Source organism: Bactrocera dorsalis, chromosome 6 (assembly GCF_023373825.1).
Source record: "Bactrocera dorsalis isolate Fly_Bdor chromosome 6, ASM2337382v1, whole genome shotgun sequence".
NCBI lineage: Eukaryota > Metazoa > Arthropoda > Insecta > Diptera > Tephritidae > Bactrocera > Bactrocera dorsalis.
The window spans coordinates 29,030,617-29,054,537 of NC_064308.1; the positions used below are offsets into that span (position 1 = coordinate 29,030,617).

Sequence of the window (23,921 nt, forward strand, 5' to 3'; positions counted from 1 at the left end):
TATGTCGTCCAGGTAGGTGAAAACATTATCTATGCCGCGGAAAACTTCGTTGATGACTCTTTGGAATGTTTGTGCCGCGTTGCGCAACCCAAAGGTCATGTGCGTGAATTCGTACAACCCAAAAGGAGTTGTGATGGCAGTTTTACAAATGTCGTTGGGATCGATTGGGATCTGGTGAAAGGCCTTCCGTAGATCGATTTTTGAAAATATTGAATTTCCAGCAAAAATATTACTGAAATCGTGCAGGAACGGCAGAGGGTATTTGTCGGGGACGGGTACCGTGTTAAGCGCGCGGTAGTCTCCACACGGTCTCCATGACCCGTCGGCCTTTCGCACCATATGTAATGGGCTAGCCCAATTTTTGTGGATGGCCGACAAAAATTGGCTGACCGTTTGTAATGATCCGGTGAACCACGGTGGACTTCGTTGTAGAATCCGGAGCGGCTGGTCGCGTTACGTCACTAAGCTCTCTCAGCAAGTTTAAAAAATCTCGGGCTGAACTTATGGTTGAAATGTTTGATTCGTTGATTCGCGCTACTGTGCAAAATGATTTAACTGCTGTTTTGCGGTCGAGCAGACATCGTCCATTAAGATCAGGTAAAAGGTCGTAATGTGATAAAAAATCTGCTCCAATGATTGCTTAGATTACGTCTGCAATCACAAAGCTCCAAACAAAATCCCTGCGAAAGTTGAGGTTAAGGCGAAGTATGACCTCTCCAAAAACCGTAATCGGTGAACTATTAGCGGCAAACAATTGCATATCCGATGGGTTGACTCGTGCCAATTTCGAATACCTCGGAAGTACCGACACATCAGCGCCGGAGTCGATAAGGAACGTTATATTAGTTGATGTGTCGAATATACGTAGGCGGCAATTCGAAGGATACTGCTGGCAGAGCACCCCTATTGTTTGCCATTTGGCGATGTAGATTGAGCGAACTTACAAAGTTGGCGACACTTCTTAGCGTTTGGTCCAAACTTGGCGTGATACCAGCACATTTCGCCTGAATTGATGTTATGAGGGCGCACTGGCGTTTTCGATCTGGAACGCGCTGCTATTTCGGTCCTCAGGTCGTTGTCTGTGGTATGATTCGATGCGGATACCTCGTGGACATGAACCTCACGCATTTGCATCGTCTCCACTATTGAGTCGGCGATTTTTTATTTGTCGACAATAGGTACGTTGGGTGTTATAATTGCTGCTTGCGCATATGGTGGCAAGCGATTAACCCACAAATCATGCAAAATGCTTTCGCTTAGAGCGGAACCAGCAGCGCGCTTCATTTTATTAAACAGGTCGCTCGGGCGGCGGTCGCCCAATGGCATGTCGCGCAATACACGTTGTAGGCGGCGTTGCAATCATCAATTTGGTACGAATGAATTGATATCGCGCAGACGAGGGCGCAGCATCTATTATGGAGCGCAACTCCATTAACTTTACCTGTGGTACACTGGCCGCTACGATATTAAATTTTGTCGAGTCGGTTGTAACGCCAGAGGCCCCAAACCAAAAATCCAAAGAGTAAAAATAAGCCTAATGTTGTCTTCTGACATCAATGGCAGCGGGATGCGTGGAAAAATTGGTGTTGTAGCGTTGAATTCCCCGTGGCTTGGACCAGCAGTAACTACCAGCAGTGCTATCGTTGAGCGACATCTCACTTACCGTCAAGGGTCGCCAATTATAGAGTTTTGGAGCGTAGTAAAACTGCGTGTTTGTTCTTCAGGATCCAAAAGCAAAAGGGCCGATAAGCGTTTTTATTTTCTTTTACTAACCTAAAGCGAATATAAGTTAAAAGCGAATAGAATGCGCATGGTTGTATTTGCGAAATAATAAATTTTAAAGCTTGTGGTGTTGCCACATATACATTCTAAGCGTCGGCTGAAGCTGTTAAGCTATGTCTTTATCAATCACTCCTGCCATATTCAGCAAACTTAACAAAATTAATACCGAATCCTCAGCCAGACTTGGAGACTCCAATCGTTCTATGCGGCGATTTCAATTGCGATCCACAACAGAACAGAAGATTAGGAAACATAATAACGACGGATCCTACTTTGAAATGATGCGGTGGCATACCAAACCTGTCCAAAGAATTTAGGAATACCATTGGATAATTCACGGCGTCGTCTTCATAGTCAAGACGATCGATCGATTTGTATGAGCGCAAATCTCCCGGAATTTGACTTTGAATCTTCCAGTTTAAGTCATCAACATCGGTATTTTTGGCAGCTTACATTGCATGTGCACTTAAGGAATCGTAGTTACGATAATTTAGCCAATGTCCGAACATTTGTGATGAGTTCATCTTTCGTGAATTGATATCGAGCCATCGGACGTATCAACCGAAATTGTACTATTTCCAATTTTTAGCGAAGACGATGTAAAATGTCTTTTGCAATGTCGATGTTTATATCGAAAAGAATGCGAACTTCATTGTCTTTCCAGTGATTAACGTGCTCCAGCAAATGTAATTGCAGTTCACGTATCGACCGTATCGTTCAAGACAAATAATCGCTATGTTGCTTCCTTTGGTGACGTGCTTACAAACGTATTTTATCGATATCACCAAACTGCAATACCAAACACTGATATGAGTTTTGAATATGAATTACACAATAATGGTGAATATAGTACGATATAAGTGTTGTCAACTTCGATATTCACTCTTCTAAGTTGAATGCTGAAAGTTCTGTTATCTGGTGAGCGACGCCGATAGAGTTGATATCCATCATTTCCAGTTTGTGTTACCGAAAGAAAAGCACGTGGATACTGTTTCGTGCATTTATTGTCAGACATACAAACCGAAAAGCGATTGTAGTGTCCGCAAGGTCCATGAACCATATTGGTTTCCACCACTTCATATAATACTGGATCTTTCTATACATCAGGAATTTCCGGAGAAATGATTTCATCAATTTGATCGGTTACACCAGATCCACCATCCAAAGAAGAATGTGTGCGTGCCGAAAACCTCTATTTTGCCACTCAAAGAGTACATCTAGCATCTAACAGCACCATATATGCGTTGCTTCAAGATAATGTCCATCGAAGCTGTTGCTTGAAAAGTCTTGCTGTGACATCGTGACGATCGTTTTCTGATTGATCGCGTATGTAATCCACTTTGTGTAAAAAGCACATAACATTTTCACTGAATAATTTTCAAACATTTTTAAGCAAACGCCAAATTTGAAAGATTTAAATAATTGAAAAACAAAACAAAACAATTTAATAAAAAAATTTGTATGGAAAAAATTTACTTATTGGAATTGTTCAATTTTCCGACTTTTCCTCATGAAAGACATACAGCTTTTTTATTTCTAAACCTTTCCCTATCCACAACGAAAACCTCTTAAAATTTCATCAATATTGGTTCAGCCGTTCTCTTAGCGTTACTAACGAACAAACATTCATTCGTTTGTATGAGAAAAAGAAAAGGGCTATTTTTAGGGGTTTTCCGGCAATTATTCGAAAGTTTTTCTCCGCAGAAACCACCTCTGAACCTCAACGAACATTTTAAAAAAAGAATTATCAAATTTGGTTCAGTCGTATGAAAGTTATGAGCGTACATACATTTTGGCGATTCATTTTTATTTATATAGACTTAAAACAGCGTCAATCTTGTTTTCATTTCAATCTTTTACTTTAACTTTTACTTTACTTGGGGCTGTCCACCCGTTTTTTTTTTTGTTCAGATGTGAATGATTGCGTTTTGTGAAAGTTTTTGTTTGAATTGTTTTTGTTACTAACTTGGGGTCTATTTAAGCTTCCATTTTGGTCGTGTTTAATGTTCTTAGTTTTCATTACTTCTTCTTCTACCCTTTCCGCAATTTCATATTGGGTGGTGATAAAATCTTTCATTTGTTGCCACGTTGGGCACATTTTCGTGAGACGGATTGCTCCCACAAAAGTAACGATTTTTCTGGTAATGCGGCGGTGCAAATGTTTGTCAGAATTGGGTCCCAGCGGTCTGTGGGGATATTTAGTGTCGATCGAACCGACAAACAATTTGAAACAGTGGATTCTAGTTTGATGAATTCTACACTTGTTTCTTTCCTAATTTTTGGCAAGTTCATTAGTGTCGTTACTTGTTTATCGATCAGTATTCTTTCATTTTCGTATCTTGCTTTTAGAGCTTCCCAAGCCAAATTGAAATTATCGTCATTAAGACGAACTGTTTTACTATTATGCCTTCTTGACCTTTGGTTTTGTATGGCCGTTCTTCATAACTTCCATAAAATGTTTCTGTGTCACATACGAGCACCTCGAAGTGGATGCCTGAATTTGCTTTTTGATATTGTTATATTCGTGGCAGCTCTTCTCTCGGATGTGGATTAGGTGCAATTGCTTTTACTCGTATAAACTTTAATTGATCGGAGTCTAAGTAGTTTTCATAAATATCGTAATCCGATGACTTAAAATTTTGTGGTAGATCTGGATTGTCAGTATCTACTATGGCGTCATGAGCTGCTTCGAGGCGAGTCCAACAATTTTTAAGATTTTGACTTTTTATTTCCAATAACGATACCGAGTTTTTATGAATCGGTGAAGAGGCAAATCTAGTGCAGTACCTTGTTAAACTGTCACTTGCTGAAATAAATTTTATAGCCTGTTTTGAGCGTGTAGCTCCTGCAGGTTTATTTTGATTTTTTCGATATTAACCATTTTTGTTATATTATAAAAATATTTATATTTGTTATTTTATATATTTATATATAAAATATTTGCCAAAATGAATTAAATTTTTCTCAGTGTAAACTGATTTGTAGTATCTAAACTAGACTATTTTAAATAAACAAGAGTTTATATCGGTAAAAACGAACATTTATTAATATCGTTTTATATTTACTTGTAACGATATTCTTTTTATTTTATTTCGAATTGTCAATTTCTAGTAAACCGCGTTTTTTATATATTAAAATATTTCATCCTAATACTCGGACTTGTATTATATGTATGTACTTATGCTTTGTGTGATTGAGAGCTCGTTGTAGCTCGTTCAAGCAATTGAGAGCTTGTTCGAGAGATGGATTTGCTTTTTGTAAGCAATCCTGCTTGTTCTTGTTTGCTAACGATATTGCAGAACAGATGCCAATGTGGACTTTGAAAGGATGTGTATGTACGTATGTTTGAATGTATAGTATTCAAAATTATATATAATAAAGGGTGATTTTTTAAGAGCTTGATAACTTTTTAAAAAAAAAAAACGCATAAAATTTGCAAAATCTCATCGGTTCTTTATTTGAAACGTTAGATTGGTTCATGACATTTACTTTTTGAAGATAATTTCATTTAAATGTTGACCGCGGCTGTGTCTTAGGTGGTCCATTCGGAAAGTCCAATTTTGGGCAACTTTTTCGAGCATTTCGGCCGGAATAGCCCGAATTTCTTCGGAAATGTTGTCTTCCAAAGCTGGAATAGTTGCTGGCTTATTTCTGTAGACTTTAGACTTGACGTAGCCCCACAAAAAATAGTCTAAAGGCGTTAAATCGCATGATCTTGGTGGCCAACTTACGGGTCCATTTCTTGAGATGAATTGTTGTCCGAAGTTTTCCCTCAAAATGGCCATAGAATCGCGAGCTGTGTGGCATGTAGCGCCATCTTGTTGAAACCACATGTCAACCAAGTTCAGTTCTTCCATTTTTGGCAACAAAAAGTTTGTTAGCATCGAACGATAGCGATCGCCATTCACCGTAACGTTGCGTCCAACAGCATCTTTGAAAAAATACGGTCCAATGATTCCACCAGCGTACAAACCACACCAAACAGTGCATTTTTCGGGATGCATGGGCAGTTCTTGAACGGCTTCTGGTTGCTCTTCACCCCAAATGCGGCAATTTTGCTTATTTACGTAGCCATTCAACCAGAAATGAGCCTCATCGCTGAACAAAATTTGTCGATAAAAACGAAACGAAACACATTTCGAACCGAACACTGATTTTGGTAATAAAATTCAATGATTTGCAAGCGTTGCTCGTTAGTAAGTCTATTCATGATGAAATGTCAAAGCATACTGAGCATCTTTCTCTTTGACACCATGTCTGAAATCCCACGTGATCTGTCAAATACTAATGCATGAAAATCCTAACCTCAAAAAAATCACCCGTTATATACAGTGGCGGACAAAAGTCTACATACACCCCCTGTTTTCTTCGATGTGAGAGGACAAAAACTTTTTAGAAAAATGTGTTGATACAGTTTTATTCTAATCTTCTTTCTAATAACAACAAATTTAAAAAATCCAATAATTAATATAAAACTACAAATTTATGGAATAAAAACTCAAATATTGTGTTGACAAAAGTCTACATACAGTACAAAAATATCTTAGTTCAGTGCGAAAAACTGTAAAAAATGCTAGTTATTAAGACGTTTTAGTATTTAGTTGGGTCCCCATTGGTATCTATAACTGCTTGAAGACGCCGTGGCATTGATTCTGCTAAATTTGTCAACGCTGTAAATGTAATGCTGTTCCAAGGTCCCAATATGCGCTCTTAGAGTAGAGCAGAGCTAGAAATTTGGTTCTTTCTAATTCTACGCTCCAAAATCTCCCAGACATGTTCAATAATATTCATATTTGGACTTTGAGGTGATGTATTTAATTGATTTGGAGTATAATAAAGCAACCAATCCTTGACAATTTGCGCCGCATGCATCGGATCGTTATCTTGTTGAAATATCCAACCGGAACCGAGCCCTAAATTATCCACCAAAGGCTTCAAATTATGTTCCAACAGAGCATTATACTTATAACAGTTCATTTCACCTTCAATAAAGTCCAACTTTTTAACTCCAGAGGCCGCAACAGCTCCCCAAACCATTACGCTGCCGCCACCGAGCTTCACAATTGATACTACGTTCTTCGGTTCAAGCGTGGCGTTAGTTTTCCATCAAATTTTAGCACTTTCATCACTACCAAAAAGAGTGAATTTAGAATCATCTGTAAATGAAACTTTTTTCCAAAAATCCATTTCCTTTTCTTTGTGTTTTTTGGCGAACTTTAAACGAATTTTCCGATTTTTTCAGAAATAAAAGGTTTCTTCCGTGGTGTTCTACTGTGGAATCCGTTATCGTTTAGAGTTTTTTTTATTGTTTTTGGTTGGATACTCATTTGTGATGTACTTACTACGCGTTCGGCTATATTTGGAGCATTTACTTTTGGATTTTGGTCTACTTCGTTGGGAATCAGGCTGACGTCTCTACGAGATTGTTTTTTTGGGGGTCCACTGCGCGGTTTATTTTCGTTGGAACCATTATTTTTAAAGTTTTTTAGAATTGTCTGTACTGTTGCTCGACTCAAGTTTAAAATTTTAGAAATTTCACCATATGATTTTTTTCTTTTCTTTCTTTTATCACCAAATTTCTTACATCAATTGATATTTCATTTCACGGAGGCATTATAGCTATTGAAGTGTTTAAACCACAACTAAATTCAATAAATATCAAACAATAAACATATTGAAATAAAAGAAAAAGGCTAACGTTACCTTACTGTTAATATAACAATGTACAAAGTATGAGATTTGAACTGTATGTAGACTTTTGTCAAAGCAATTTTTGAGTTTTTCTTCCATAAATTTGTTGTTTTATGTTAAATAATGGATTTTTTTTAGTTAATTGCTATTATAATAAATATTAGAATAAAACTGTATAAATACATTTTTCTAAAAACTTCTTGTACTCTCACATCGAAGAAAACAGGGGGTGTATGTAGACTTTTGTCCGCCACTGTATTTTGTTTTGGTTTGTGTTCACAAACTTATGTATGTATATTTTTATTTTTGTATCCGTTTCAATAAACGTATTCGGTGAGTTTTATTTTACCGTTCCGTTTAGTTATTCACGGAAAATTACGATTATCTTTTTTTTGAAAATTAATTAAAATTTTAAGTTTTTAATAATTTGTAGTAGGGTAGAGTATAAAATTATAGGCAGATTCTATGCCGTGTATATATGCATACATACATATGTATGTTCGCACTGTGAAGAGAGGGCGAAAGCGAAGTGGATAATGTACAGGTATGCTCCCGTATGCACTTTATTATATTTGGTATACATATGTATGTAATTTATCTGCACTCGGTAAATATGCATATATGTATGTATGTATGTAGGTCTGCTTTGTTGTTTTATATTTTTTGTGTTGTTTTTTATGATATAATTTTAATGTTAGCCATTGTTTACTTAGTTATATGCAATCCTACTTAGTGCTTTATTAAGCAGAAGGGATATTGCCGAAAAATATTGCAAGTAAATACTTGAATTTTGGCTGCTTTTTGTTTTTGTTAAATAGTTTTGTTTGAATACACAAAGATAAGCTCAACATATGTATAGGCATTACATTTTTTTGTAAGTATTTCGATATATGATATATTGTTGGTAACCGCTTTGTTGTGCTGTTAAAACGGATTTTATGTAGTTGTAGATTTTATATTAGTATATTTAGTAAAACTTTTCTTTTGTATAAATATATGCATATTATTACGAATGTAAGTATAAAAATGGATTAAATACGCTCACTTGGTTACTTCAAGGGCTTTGTATATATGTATGTATGTATGTGCTCCTCTCCGAACCGTTTCCAGCTGGTATGCCTTGCAATGTTGTTTCGCGTATATTTGTCCGTGTTTATTCGGGCCTCTGATGTCAACTCCTTCTCCTCCTCCAGTTGGTTGTCTTTGGTCTAGCGTTTTTTACGTTGTTTTAGATTCGCGCCCGCTTAATTTGTTAGTTTATATTTTATGATTAGGTTTCGCTTGCGTTTTGTGCATTGTTTTGCTTTCAGGGGTTAGGGGTAGTTAGAATTTTTAAAAAATATATATCTTTTTTTTTGCATTTTCGTTAAGTGTAATATCTTAAAAATATTCCCTAAAAATTTCACGTTGATCCGATAATCAGTTTTTGGGTTATTCGACAAATAAGAAAGAGAGCTCGTGCACTTCAAAGCAAAAATGTCAACTTTAAACGCGTTTTTATCAAATCTAAGTTTTTTGAATACATAATAAACTCGGGATTTTTTTCAAAAATTTCGAATTTTTAAGACCAATTAACTGTTGATTTTTTCCCAAAAAATTTAGAAAAAAATTCTTGAAGCCGCCATTTTGTTAATTTTTGAAAAAAAATAAAGTCCTTCGATCAGGGCCAGGATTATCTATTTATAAAACAAATTTTTTTTGTCCGATTGATTTTAGGTCACTCTCCAAGGACTTATGGTTGTCACCGCAAGTACCTTTTTTGGAACTGGGTCAACACAAAATTGAAAATTAAATTTTTTTTTTTAAATTTTCGTGACTTCAAGTCAACACATTCTATAATAATGCTTTATTTTTAGTTTTTTTTTTTTATTTTTGTTTTGTTTGAGTCACTGCACTTTGTTGTTTATGGTTTTCTCCACGGTACTTTATATATGTATGTATACATATATTTCACTTTCATTATTGCACTTCGTTTGGTTTTTGCCACCAAAATTGTTTATTATTGTTATTATGTTGATTATTATTGTTTTTAATTTGTCTTCTAAAAATCAAAGGTGCCTTTCGTTAAGGCTTGAAGGGCCATGTTTAAACCATACAATTTTAGGGCATTCAAAACCAACTTACAGCCGCGATTAATAAAAATACTCGGGTAATTTGGTGCACAGTTACTTTAATTTTTTGTATATTTAAAGCACAATACAATTTTAAATATGTACATATATGTAGATATGTTTAATTAAACGCAGCGACAAATGTTGATGGGTTGAAATAAAATGCTGCTCGCAGGAATTGCGTTGACCCGAAATTGTCTCTAGCGCGTGGGAACTTTTGTTGCGGCGCAGGGCAGAATGGAACGTATTAAAAAATTTTGCAATTTTGCATTTTTTTTTGCATTTTTTTTTAACGACTAATATGTCGAGAATATTGCGTCCGAAATTTGAGTCAATTATAATCAAACTACCGGAGTTACAGCGTTTTAAACGACCGGCCGTGATACCTGACTTTGATGTATTGTATAAAAATCTTCAAATCAATTTTCCCGAAAACGTTATTTTTGAAGTTCGTGAATATTAGAACTCAAAATCTACTAAACCGACCCTTTTGAAGATTTTAACATTACTTCTTCACATAAATCAACAGGTAATCAGATGGAGTTTTTTCTCCATTTTTTAATATTTTTTTTTTTTTTTAACAAATTAACCGCAATTTTTTTTAGCTAAAATCGTGCTTTTTCTTCCAAGTGCTGCAAAAAATAGAAAAAGTAATATATTCTTGTTTAATTTCAGAAATACATCACCTTTAAAACGCATATTAATTTTTTTGTTTCAGATAATCCGATAACGAGTTATAATGTTCACCGTTAAACCATATATACATATATTATTACTTACTTACATTTTTCTAACTAAACAACTATTACTTACATTTTAACTTAAACTACATAATACGAAAGAATGCAACCATGCTATGTAGCAATAGTCAATACCAGCTTGACGAATATACGAGACACGTACCCGACAACGGACAAACGGGACAGTTGCTTTTTCAATGTTAATAAAGACACAACTATAATAAATCACCAATACTTATTATTCCTACAAATTTTAGGGGCTCAACCGCGAATGAACATTCGAGCTACATAAATATGTCAAATGTAGTTGAAAGTAAATATAATGTGTATATACATATTTGTGCTGCGTTTAAGCAAATTTCGTTATTATGAATAAATAGCAACTCGAAGTGTCTTGAGTGTGACCGGTGAATACATTTATACGTATTCGAAAAACTTAAATACTTGTGATGTATTCGGGTTGGCGTTAAAAACATTGACAAACATTTCTCGGTGAATATTTAAATGAAAAAGGGTTAAAACTGTTATGTGGTTGTGCATGTTATTGTGTGAATCAAGCGAAGGATTGGTTATGAAAACCAGAGGCTTCAAAGCATTTCCACGAACATGGGAATTTTTTGAATTGTACGTTACATTAGAATTTGAAAACCCGAAAAGCAGTCGGTAGCGCGAGTGATGAGCAGTAAAAGCCATTAAGCTATATTCTGCAACAGAAGCAAAGTGTAACGAAATATAAAGTAAAGCAAGACAAGCAGAGAAGCAGTATTGTAGGCATAGTGTGGAAGAAGTAAGACACAGTCGGAAGAACGAAGCACAAAGAGTCATGTGATCGAGAGCAGTAGAAGCCATTAAGCTGTATTCTGCAACAGAAGTGAAGTGTAATGACATATACGGTGAAGCAGTACAAGCAGAGAAGATAAATCAGCGAACAACAAGAAGTGTGTGCCAACAATAAGCATCATAACATCAGATGTTAAGTAAAAGAACCAAACACTACAATAAACATTCAAATACAAGTCTATATAGAAGAAGCAAGAAAGAGAGGCAACAACCATTATTGGAGAAGAGTAGTTATTGACACCAAAATTCAGTAATAATATGGTTAAAAATATAACAAAAAAAAGAGCAGCAATAGTAGCTCACACCAAATCAAAACACAATTTCATAAGAAAAGTTTATAACTAACTAAGTGAGAAAAAATATAAGTAAATGAATTTGAAGAAGTAAAGTAACTACATTAAACATATAATACAGAAGGCAAAACAAAACAAAAAACAATAATTGTTTTATTGACTCCCCGCTTCACTCACCACTTGTTCACTTTGTTGATTTTAAAATAAAGAACCAAACTCCAGTTTTACCACTTTATTAGTGTAGCTTTTCAGAGTATGACTTTGACACTTCTTTGGTAGATTTTCTCACCAATATAATCACTATTATAAATTAATTTCATATTGACTGTATTTTATCAATATAAGCACTACTATAATATGAGCAATAATTCAAATTGACTTCAAATGATGGATCGAGCTGGAGTGCTGCGTAGCGGTGGCGGAAAAGCGACGTGGATTCAAAGGCGGTCAAATCAGGACTGACTTGTGTGTACGCTGACCCTTCTTAAGTGGAATGGTGTGGTGTGTGTTTGAGTGTGTGGATTCTGGACTCTCGCATGTGGGTGGTGTTGATGTGGACTGTGGTGATGTCGAGGTGAGTGTGGTGAGTGTGCGTGTTAGAGGTAGGTGTAGGTGTGGTGTGGGGCCGGCGACTAAGGCTCATTTAGCCATCCCGGCCCCTAGGCGAATATTTCTGGCGTCGTGTGGACGCCCCATTATGTGGCCGCTGGGCACGGGATGATGATGGCCCTATGGTTCGACGGGACCGTGCATCCCGGCATCCCGGCATGGCGGTCATTGTACTGCGCCGCGGTTGCGGCCGACAGGAGGTTGGCTGGTGTCGTTCCGACGTGTACGGTGCAACATAGTATGATGCGGGCGCATACAAATCTGGCGCAGATTGCCCGACGTACACTCGTGAGCTTGGTGGATAGGCGTCAGGCAATTGAGACAATGGCCGTGCGCCTGCACGACCAACTGGCGTTGCTGAGGTGTCAATCCCTTAAATATGACGCATTGTGCCAGCCGGTGGGGTCGACGACATAAAGGACATCTACGGCGTTGTGGGTCTGCGACTAGCGCGTGTGTTGACGGCAATGCTACTGGTCCACTCCGAGGCGCCGCTGGTGTGGTTTTCGGGGCGCTGCAACTGCGGCAGCCGCTTGGCGTGGCACATTGACAGCCGAACGAGTGGTTGGTGTCGGGGCTGCTGGCATGTCTGCATCCATATTGATCTGTTTGATAGAGTGTTATTTCAATTAGAATTTGGTTGCATATAGGACATATGAGCATGGCTGCCACGTTATGCGGCGTGAGTGGGTCGTTAGATTAATCGACTACTTTTGTGTGTTATCTATATAAATAAAAATGAATCGCCAAAATGTATGTATGCTCATAACTTTCATACGACTGAACCAGATTTGATAATTCTTTTTTTAAAATGTTCGTTGAGGTTCAGAGATGGTTTCTGCGGAGAAAAAAATTCGAATAATTGCCGGGAAACCCCTAAAAACAGCCCTTTTATTTTTCTCATACAAACGAATGAATGTTTGTTCGTTAGTAACGCTAAGAGAACGGCTGAACCAATATTGATGAAATTTTCAAGAGAATGTTCTGTGTGAATCGGGGAAGGTTTAGAAATAAAAAAAACCTGTATGCTTTTCGTGAGGAAAAGTTGGAAAATTGGATTATTCCAAAAAGTTAATTTTTTCAATAAATTTTTTTTTCAATTTTTTTGTATTGTTTTTCAATTATTTAAATCTTTCAAATTTGTCGTCTGCTTCAAAAATTTTTGAAAATTATTCAGTGAAAATGTTATGTGTGTTGCTATTACAAATTGCAGTGAAAATGTTATGTGATCAATTACAAATTGAAATTTGTTACGATGCCAAGAAGAGGTCGCGCTAATATCGGTCGGCGTTCTTTTTGGGATCAACATACATTAACAGCCCAAGGCACGTGACCGAGTACTCCCAGGATGGAATGACATACGTGCGGTATTATGGATCGCGGTCAATCAGCAAGCGATCGTCACGATGTCACAGCAAGACTTTTCAAGCAACAGCTTCGATGGACTTTATCTTGAAGCAACGTACATATATATGGTGCTGTTAGATGCTAGATGTACTCTGTTGAGTGGCAAAAGAAAGGTTTGCGCCTGCACACATTCTTCTTTGGATGGTGGATGGTGGTTACACCAGATCAAATTTATGAAATCATTCAATCATGCGGAAATTCCTGATGCAAGGGAAGATCCAGTATTATACGAAATGATGATAACCAATAAACTTCATGGACCTTGCGGACACCACAATCCCACTTCGGATTGTATGTCTCACAATAAACGAAACAGTATCCGCGTGCTTTTCTTTCGGAAACACAAACTAGAAATGATGGATATCCACTCTATCGGCGTTGCTCACCAGACGGCAATGGCAGAACATTCAGCATCCAATTTAAGAGAATGAAGTTAACAACACATGGATCGTACTATATTCACCATTATTATCTAATTCACATTATAACCTCATATCAATTTTGAGTATTGCAGTTTGGTGTAATCGATAAAATACGTTTGTAATACGTCACCAAAGGAAACAACATGGCGGTTATTGGTCTTGAACGATACGGTCGATACGTGAACTGCAATAAAGCGCTTTGTAGGATATTTAATTTAGCAATTCATGAACGTTTTCCGACTGTTGTGCGTCTCGCAGTTAATTTGGAGAATGACCAAAGAGTGTATTTCAACCCAGAGAATACAGTATAGCCAGTGGAAACATCGCCAGCAACAAAATTAACATTTATGAATTTTTGCTCAACTTTCGTCAGTGAAATAATCACTGGAATGCAAATGCCTTCAAATCCGCATCTATTATGGGATACGAACAAAAATTGCATTGTCGAAGACATTTTACATCATCTTCGCTAAAAATTGGAAAGGGATCACTTCCGGTTGATACTTCCGGTGGCTTGATATCAATTCCATCTGCCGTTTATCGATTCACGAAAGATGAACTCATCACGAATGTTTATCCAAACATTGGCCAAATTATCGTAACCACGATTTCATGAGTGCACGTGCAATGATAGCTGCCAAAAATACCGATGTTGATGACTTAAACTGGAAGATTCAAAATAAAATTCCGGGAGACTTGCACTCATACTAAATTCTTTGAAGAGGCTTGGTATACCACCGCATCATTTGCATCTGAAAGTTGGATCTGTCGTTATTATGTTTCCCAATCTTCATGCATCGAAACTATGTAATGGAACCCGACTGATTGTGACGCACCTATCGAATACAAGGGGGCAGAATACTTTATTCTACGAATTGCTTTGAATTCTATCGATTTGCCATTTCAGTTCTAACGGATTCTGTTTCCAGTAAAAATTGCTTTTGAGATGACAATCATCAGGACAAAAGGATAGTTGCTAGAAGTGTGTGGCATAAATTTGGAACACGGCCAAAAATACGTGGCGTCGCAAATAATTGATTATCAACGCAATATGAATTTTTGTCTTTTTTCATTTCAAAACATATGTATAACTTGACGCAGGAAAACGGTATTTATATAAATTTTTATTTTATTTTGTTTTTATATTCGGTTTATTTTAGCGGTTTATCGGTTTTTGTTTCGCGGTTATCGGCGATCGGTAGGAAGCATAGTTTGACGAGCGGTCTTGTTAGCTTTCCGGATTGCGTACGGAGATCGACTACGCGAATATGACCGTCGGAGCCTGGATAAAGCTTCTCTATGCGGCCCAGCCGCCATTCGGTAGGTGGCAGGCAATCGTCGTGAAACAGGACACAATCTCCAACTTTTGGCGCATTTTCTGTATTTTTCCATCGGTACCTCTTGTGGAGGTCCTTTATATAGTCTTCTTTCCATCGGCTCCTGAAATTATGATGGAGAATTTTAATTCTTTCCCATCTATTTAATAAGGAAAGCGACTCCACGCCTGGCTCAGGTGTGGCCAGAATGGGTGCTCCTTTTAGGAAATCCCCTGGAGTTAGGGCTGTGAAGTCGGAGGGATCTTGCGATAGTGCTGTGAGCGGCCGTGAGTTGAGAACGGCTTCAATTTTACTTAATAATGTCGTGAATTCTTCATAGTTAAATTTATAGCTGCCGGCTAGCTTCTTGAAATGAGATTTGAAGCTCTTTACAGCTGATTCCCATAAACCACCCATATGAGGAGCGTTTGGAGGTATAAATTGCCAATTGATACCTTGAGGGGCGTTCTTTTGTACGATATCAGGGGACAATTGTTTTAAGTAATGTGGCAAAAGGAGACTTCTCAGGTATTATGATGGGGTGGCGTTCGTTGCAAGTCAGGCTTGAATTAGCGAGCCGACCATTGGCACGAAGCAGACCTTTCGTGTCCAAAAATGAGTTTAGTACTAAGAGTGAGCTCCTTTTGTCAATTGGCTTCGATTCTCTTAGTAACCCCAGGTCGCGGCTGAGGTAGCGCGTTTGGGTTGATGCGATAAGAGCGACCTTTGCTTTTTGTAAGTCTTGGTGCGTCAATGTATCGCATTGGGGGCAAGTTGCTCCCTTTACCTTAAGTTTGAGTCGCTCTGCGAATTTGAGAATATAGGCGACTACTCTGAGTGCTCGGGGGAACGATGAAAATCGTTCAAGAATGTCATTATCATCCAATATTGTGTGGTAGGTGTCGATTTTTCGACCTTCGGAGGCAATTATGTTACGCATTGTCGATTGTGGCCAAGAATCTGTGGATTCGGTTAACCATCGGGGGCCATTCCACCAGAGCGTGGTGGTGGCAAGATCCAGGGGTTCGCACCCTCTTGTACCTAGATCAGCAGGATCGTCGGCACTGGCTACGTGTCGCCATGTGGCTGCTCCTACCAGGTCAAGTATTTGAGAGGTTCGATTAGAAATACATATATGTTTTCCACGAGTGTGGTGGCTTTTCTAACCAGGCTAGAACGATCTCGGAATCGGACCATAGATATAATTTGCATTTCGCCATGTTCATGTGGGTCTGCACTATGAAAACCAGCTTTGCTAGTAGCAGAGCGCCACATAGTTCAAGTCGTGGTAGACTTATCGTTTTTAGAGGTGCTACTTTTGCTTTTGCCGCTAGTAGGTGGCTTGTGGTTGCGGTGTCGCTTTGTGCGCGCACATAGATCGTGGCACAATATGCCTTTTCAGAGGCATCGCAGAAGCCGTGCAGTTCCACTTTGTATTCGGGGGAATAGTTTACTCACCGTGGAATTTGTATCTGCGAGATGTCTTTCAGATTATTAGCAAACTGGGACCACTTTTCTAAGGGAAGAGTTTTCACTGTTCCGTCTAGCCATAATTCTTGAATCAGGATTTTCGCTTGTATCTTAATTGGCCCAAGCCATCCTGCGGGGTCAAAAAGTTTTGCCATTGAGGATAAAATTTGGCGGATAATGCGGTTATGGACTCTGTCGTGTATGCGAACTAGTCCGATATCGCATTCCATTGGATTCCCAGTGTTTTTGTTATACTTTCCTTTTCAGATTTAAGGAAATTAGTATCCAATTAGTTATCGTTTGGTATATTTTTTAAGATACTTGGGTGATTAGCTGTGATCTTTTTTAGTAAAAACCCTGCGGTGTTGAGGGCCTTTATCACTTGTGATAAGGACTCGTATACTTGTGAGAGGCTGTGGCTCCCAAGACCTGTTTTGCCAGAGGAAATTCTGACTTTGCGTCTTCTGCCAGTTTGTGGAGTGTACGAATGGCGAGGTATGGGGCACAGTTTACGCCAAAGGTAACTCTTTTCAATTTAAAGTCACGTAGTAGACTATTGGCAGATTTTCGGAAAATAATTCGTGGAAAATCTTGATCATCTTTATGTACGACTATTTGTCGATACATTTTTTCAACATCCCCATTGAAAACGTATTTGTATATACGCCAATTTAATATGAGGAGCATTAAATCTGGTTGGAGTGTGGGGCCCGTGAATAGAATATCATTGAGGGAATTCCCCGAGCTAGTGCATCTGGAGGCATTAAAGACAACTCTAATTTTTGTTGTTTTTTTGTCAGGCTTTACTACTGCATGGTGTGGCAAGTAGAATGAGTGATATTTACCTTTTATGATTTTTTCTCATGGGCTTACTTCCTCCATGTGATCTAAATTAAGGTATTCTTCTAAGACACCATCATAATGTTGTTTGAGCTCACCTTTTCTAAGTAGATTTTTTTCTATACTTAAAAACTGCTGTATTGCAGAGGTGCGAGAGTGACCTATGGCGAGTGTATCTGGAAATTGTCGTTTAAATGGTAGACGAACGACATACCGACCATTTCCAGATCTAGTCGTTTTGGCTTTATAAAAGTCTTCACAATACTGATCTTCTGGCGTTGTAATTGTAATGTGGGGGGAGTTCTTCTAACTCACAAAATTTCCTTAATTGCGAATTAAGGAATTCATTAGATATCTCTTCCACTTGAGTTGTCATGGTGGTAACTGGTTCTGTTACTAGTCCACTTAGTATCCAACCGAATATAGTATTTTGAGCTAAAAGGGTGTTTGAAATTTTTTCAACCCCTTCTAGAATAATTTGAGGTATGAGGTCGCTGCCTAATAGAAGATCTATTTGAGCGGGGGTGTTGCAGTTAGGATCTACTAGCTTTAGGTGTGTAACCTTTTGCCAATGCTTGCTATTTATATGATAGCTTGGAAGCATGTTCGTAAGTTGCGATAAGACTATAGCTTCTGCTTGAATGCGCTTATCCGCTTGGGGGGAAATTAGGGTAATGGGGCAGATTTTACTTGAGTTTTGGACTACTCTTCCGCCCATTCCCGTAATTTCATAATTGGCATGTTTTGTTGGTAGTTTTAGCCTATTTTGTGTCCTAGACGCTATGAATGATCGTTGTGATCTTTGGTCTATTAGGGCTCTCAATTTGAAAACTTCTCCTCGGTGTTCGATGGAGATAACTGCTGTGGGTAGCAGTACCCTACTTTGATTCTCGCTGTGTAGAGTTTGAGTTTTTAAAGTCTTTCAGCAACTTGGTGTCTCTTGGCAAATTTCGGGATTTTGTGTTTCGGGAGTTGCGGTTGCAACTAAACCCGTGGCTCTTTTGAAGAAAGCGCTACTTTGGGGTGTGCTAGGAAAATTATTGAAATGCAACATTGAATGATGCCTCTTGTGGCAATATACGCAATTGAATTTGCTTTCGCAATTATTGAGATTGTGTGAGTGGGACAAGCAGTTTGTACAGAGTCTTTTTGCTCTGGCAAAGTTTTTCCTTTCATTGATATTAAGTTTTTTAAACTTTTCGCAAGCTTTCAGCTTGTGCCCTCCTTTACACAGTTCGCAGGACGTTTGTTTATATTGTTCGGATGTGAACGATTGATTTTTAAAGAAGCTTCTGTTTAAATTGTGGTTGTTACTAGCTTGGGGTCTAATGAAACTTCGATTTAGGTCGTGTTGAACGTTTTTAGTTCTGACCGTTTTTTTTATCTACCCTTTCCGCGATTTCATATTGGGTAGTTAAGAAATCTTTCATTTGTTGCCACGTTGCACAGCAGCAAAGATTTTTCCGGTAATGCCGCGGAGCAAATATTTACCTGTATAGGGTCCCAATTGTCTGTGGGAAATTTTGTCTCGCTATAACCGACAAGCAATTTGAAACAGTGGATTGAAGTTTTATAAATTCTTCACTTGTTTTTTTCTGAATTTTTGGTAAATTCATTAATATTGTAACTTGTTTGTCGACTAATATTCTTTCGTTCTCGTAGCGAGCTTTTAGAGCTTCCCAAGCATAATTGAAATTTTCGTCATTAAGAGCGAACTGTTTTACTATTGCGCCTGCTTGACCTTTTGTTTTGTATCGGAGGTGATACAATTTTTGCGCTTGTGATAATTTAGGATGGTTTATGTACACGGCCGTAAACATGTCCCGGAAGGACTGCCATTGTTCATAACCTCCGTGAAATATTTCTGTATCACATGCTGGCACTTTAAGGTGAATGCCGGAACTCGCCTCTTGGCTTTGAATTTGTGGCAGCTCTACTTTCGTTTCTTCGTACTGGTCTAAGCAGTTTTCGTATTTGGAGCAAGCCGAGAATTTAAAATTTTCCGGAAGATCTGATTCGTCAGATTCTAGAATTGCGTCATACGCAGCTTGGAGACGTGTCCAGAAATTGCCTATATTTTCTTTTTTGATTTCTGGTACCGATTCAGAATTGTCCTGAATCGTTTTCCTTAATCTTGAATTTTTGTTGTATACGCAATGTACGAACTATCGAGCGAGTGTTTCGATTTCCTTATTCCTGATAGTTAGTGTGCTATTAATTTGTTTTGTTTTCTTTCTATTTTATTTATTGTTTCGTATTCCTAATAGTTGTGCTATTAGTCTGTTCTTCTTTTCTTTCTCATTTATTTATTGCTTCGCACTCGTTAGTTTATAACTACTTGCGTATACGGGCGATAATAAGGAAAGAGAAAAAGGTTAATGACCTTTGTATATAAAAAGATTTGTTTCCGTTTGCAATCCTGCTTGCTTGTGCTTTAGCAAGAACAAGAGCCGATTTGGTTTTTGGATATATGTGAGAACAATCAGAAATACCAACACGTATGTATGTGCTGGTTTTGTCTTTTATTATTATTATTATAATAAGTTAAAATATTTTCAATTGCAATTACCGCTCCGGTTAGTCTCTCTAAATTTTCAATTTAATTCCCGAAAGTTTAAAATAGTTTTAATTTAAATGTAGGAAATACCGTCATAGGCAAATTGTATGCCGTATGTCTGTATGTATGATTTTATAGTACGAATGACGCGGGAGAAGAAAATTGGTTAGATGCAGGTATGCACTCTAAGTACACATGAGAAGTTACATATGTAATTTTGCAGAAATTTATTTTATTCTTTATACATACATAAATATTTGTGTGTGTTGTTTTCCAACTTTGGTTGGTACTTATATGTCAATGTATGTATAAATAAATATAAAATATGAATATAAGTATTTGCATATATGTATGTTGTATTTTACTATTTTTATTTTTTCTTTACTGACTTTACTGATCGAATTTGCCCAAGCTTACTATTTGCGCAACCCTGCTTATACTTTTTGAGTATAAGGGGTATTGCCGGAAAATGGGGTCAAGTGTATACTTGAAAATTTTTTTTCTTTTTTTTTTAATTTGTGTGTTTGGATACACAAGGGTAAGCGTAAATAGGACCTTTTTTATTAGATATGTATATGCCAGTATATATATAATTATATATTATAGTATATACTTCTTCAAGAGGCTAGGGGCTGTTTCTGCAAATAAAGATGGGGGGATATGCCGATGCTTTTGATCCGGTTCCTTTCCGTTTTTTTTTTCCTTGGTTTCCGAACTGCTTCTTGTTGCCGATGTCGCTTTCCTTTCCTCTCTCTCTTTTTTTTAATTTATTTATGTTATTTATTTATCATTTATTATTAAATTTTGTTCTTTTTGTTTAAATTAATTTTTTGTTGTTTTTGCGCCCGATTATTGCACTATCCTTAAACGCGCCCGTCTTGATATTTGTGGCACTTTTATTTTTCGCGCCTGGTTTTTGAGGGAATTTTTTGTTTGTTTTATTTTCTTTTATCTTTTGGCCTTTTTCACACAACCTTTTATGAGTTTAGTTTTGTTTTTTTTTGCTAATTGCACGTTAGGGGTTTTTTTCCACAATTTTTAGGATATTTTATATGTATTAATATGTTTCACACGCTATACACGCGATTTAAAATTTTTGTATTGGCATAAAAATATTTTTTTTTTTTTTGATTTTTGGTTTTGATATAAATTCTTTTGTTTTTGATAATACGGTACGGAACCGTTCCATGCTTTCCGTTTTCAACTGTTTTTTTTTTGTATGTAAGTATGTATGTATTTCTCACTAAACGTGGATTTCACTTGCAATATAATTTTTTTTTTGTATATATGTATATTGCACTAAATTTTTGTATATGTGTATGTCTATGTCACCTCCCTGAATTTCGTCCACGAATTTTTGTAAGTTTAGAATATATTCTATGTCACAGAATTTCAGAATTTGATTTTTTAGTGCCGTTCTTTGCGGCTCGAAGGACCAATGTTTTATTGACTGCCCGCTTCACTCACCACTTGTTCACTTTGTTGATTTTAAAATAAAGAACCAAACTCCAGTTTTACCACTTTATTAGTTTAGGTTTTCAGAGTATAACTGTCACACTTCTTTGGTAGATTTTCTCACCAATATAATCACTATTATAAATTAATCTCAAATTGACTGTATTTTATCAATATAAGCACTACTATAATATGAGCAATAATTCAAATTGACTTCAAATGATGGATCGAGCTAGAGCGCTGCGTAGCGGTGGCGGAAAAGCGACGTGGATCCAAAGGCGGTGGAATCAGGACTGACTTGTGTGTACGCTGACCCTTTTTAAGTGGAATGGTGTGGTGTGTGTTTGAGTGTGTGGATTCTGGACTCTCGCGTGTGGGTGGTGTTGATGTGGACTGTGGTGATGTTGAGGTGAGTGCGTGTTAGAGATGGGTGTAGGTGTGGTGTGGGGCCGGCGACTAAGGCTCAATTTAGCTTTAATAGTTAATTAAAGAACTGAAAACTGAGTTATAAATGTAAACGAAAATCCAAATAAGTAATGCATAATAAAATTGCAATTATTTATTATTTTAAGTAACGTTTAAGTTAATTGATTTGCGGACTTTTTCAAAGCATTTTTGTTACAGATACTTCAATTGTTAATAAAAATATTACATAATACTATATATGTATATTGTAAAATTGAAGTACACCTACATTGACTTCTTTTTTCTATGAAATATTAATTAATTTTTAAATACTTACTTTTTATATTACGTATAAATTATATTAATATACTATATACATTTAATTACATTACGCCTAATTTTTAATATTGGTAATATTCATAGTTGTAAAATATTGTAAGACCATCGACGTACAAACGATTTTAGATATGACAGTAGAAACGTTGAAGGAACATCTAAGAAGGGTTGGGTTAAGTATTCAAGGGCGGAAAATTATACAGATTTCTAAGACATCATAATCCCATACAGAGCGATGAAGAAGATAGTGAGGTGGAATCCGCGTATGAGGAAGGAGTTACACAACGAGCTGTTGCAATCAGTAGCAACTTCACGCTCAGAGACATTCAAGACAGTTTACCAGGGATAATGCCCAACTTATTCCAGTGTGAGAGCGCCTCAAAATAAGCGTTTTTTATAACATTTTCCATTATGGCCAGATCGAACAAAATAAGAATTTTTGGCCATTTTAAATTAAAATACCCACCATTATTTACGATTGCAAATTATTATATATTGGACTTTTAATATATGGCGAAACTACTTAATTCCTTTTTTATGATTTTATGGTATATTAAAACAACTGACTTTCGATCTTTCAATACTTAATAAGGTGAATTAAGCCTGTTAGTTCTCAATTAATAAATGTTTTTAATCAATTGTAATAGAAAATTAATTCTATTATGCTTCAAATTACAAAACGTTTCATGAAATATATTTAAATTTCGCATTTTCTTTGATTTTCATTGTTTTAAATTTTTATTAGCCATCTTGAACGGCGGCACCAAATCCCTCCGTTTTCATATTTTTTTGGTAAGATTTCAGTCTGGCCATCGCTCGTTTCCAATTGCTAAACGTCAAAACCTCCTCAATCCAGTCAACTGTCAAAGTTGAGGTGGTTTTGACGTTTAGCAATTGTTCTCTCACTTCCAGTGAGAGAGGAGTTGGACATCTCATTATCTCTGCAGTTTACCTTCGTTTACCGGTACAGGCGCATTAAATTTTAATGATTGGGTTCAAGAGTTTGAAAATAATGCCAATACATTAGGGTGGAATGAGCTTCAAAAGTATATATGTATATGCTAAACAATTGCTAAAAGGAGCCGCAAAACTTTTCGTACGCAGTCAGTCAAGTATTAAACGTTGGAATTCTTTAAAATCAGCTATTACGGATGAATTTGGTATCAAATTGTCTTCGTTAGACATTCCCAAAATGTTACAGAATCGACGTAAAAAGTATAATGAATAATTTAAAGAGTACTTATATACTGTGATGGAGATAACCAAACCCATCAATCTAGATGATGCTAGTTTGATAGGATATTTTATAGAGGGAATTCCTGACTCAAAAGCTAAAAAAACAATCTTGTATCAGGCAAAAACCATTAAAGATTTGAAGGAAAACCTTAAAATTTATGAAAAGGTGCATGGTCCACGGCAGTCTTTAAACAAGCCGAGCTATACACAGAATTCAACAAAAAATTCAACTTTTCAAAACAATAAGAACGTAAAGAAATGTTAGAAATGCTCAGCTACCACACATCTCGCAAAAGATTATGGTAATACAGACAAACAGTTCAAGTGTTTTAAATGCGGGAAAATAGGTCACAGGAGTTTTGAGTGTAAATAATGTGCTGGGAAACTCATAAAGGTAGAGAATAATTCTTT

General features: G+C 36.8%; 2 protein-coding genes across 3 annotated transcripts in view; both read right to left on the bottom strand.

Moving 5' to 3' along the window:
- Positions 1-23,921, bottom strand: part of LOC125779273 (uncharacterized) — an 854,525-nt gene that overhangs the window by 630,227 nt on the left and 200,377 nt on the right. The window lies entirely within an intron of this gene.
- The window catches only part of LOC125779722 (uncharacterized), a 33,592-nt gene continuing 22,207 nt past the window's right edge, over positions 12,537-23,921 (bottom strand). Inside the window, exon 5 of the mRNA XM_049460995.1 lies at positions 12,537-12,671. Within this exon, the coding sequence (XP_049316952.1) occupies positions 12,537-12,671 (135 nt within the window). The remainder of the gene's footprint in view (positions 12,672-23,921) is intronic.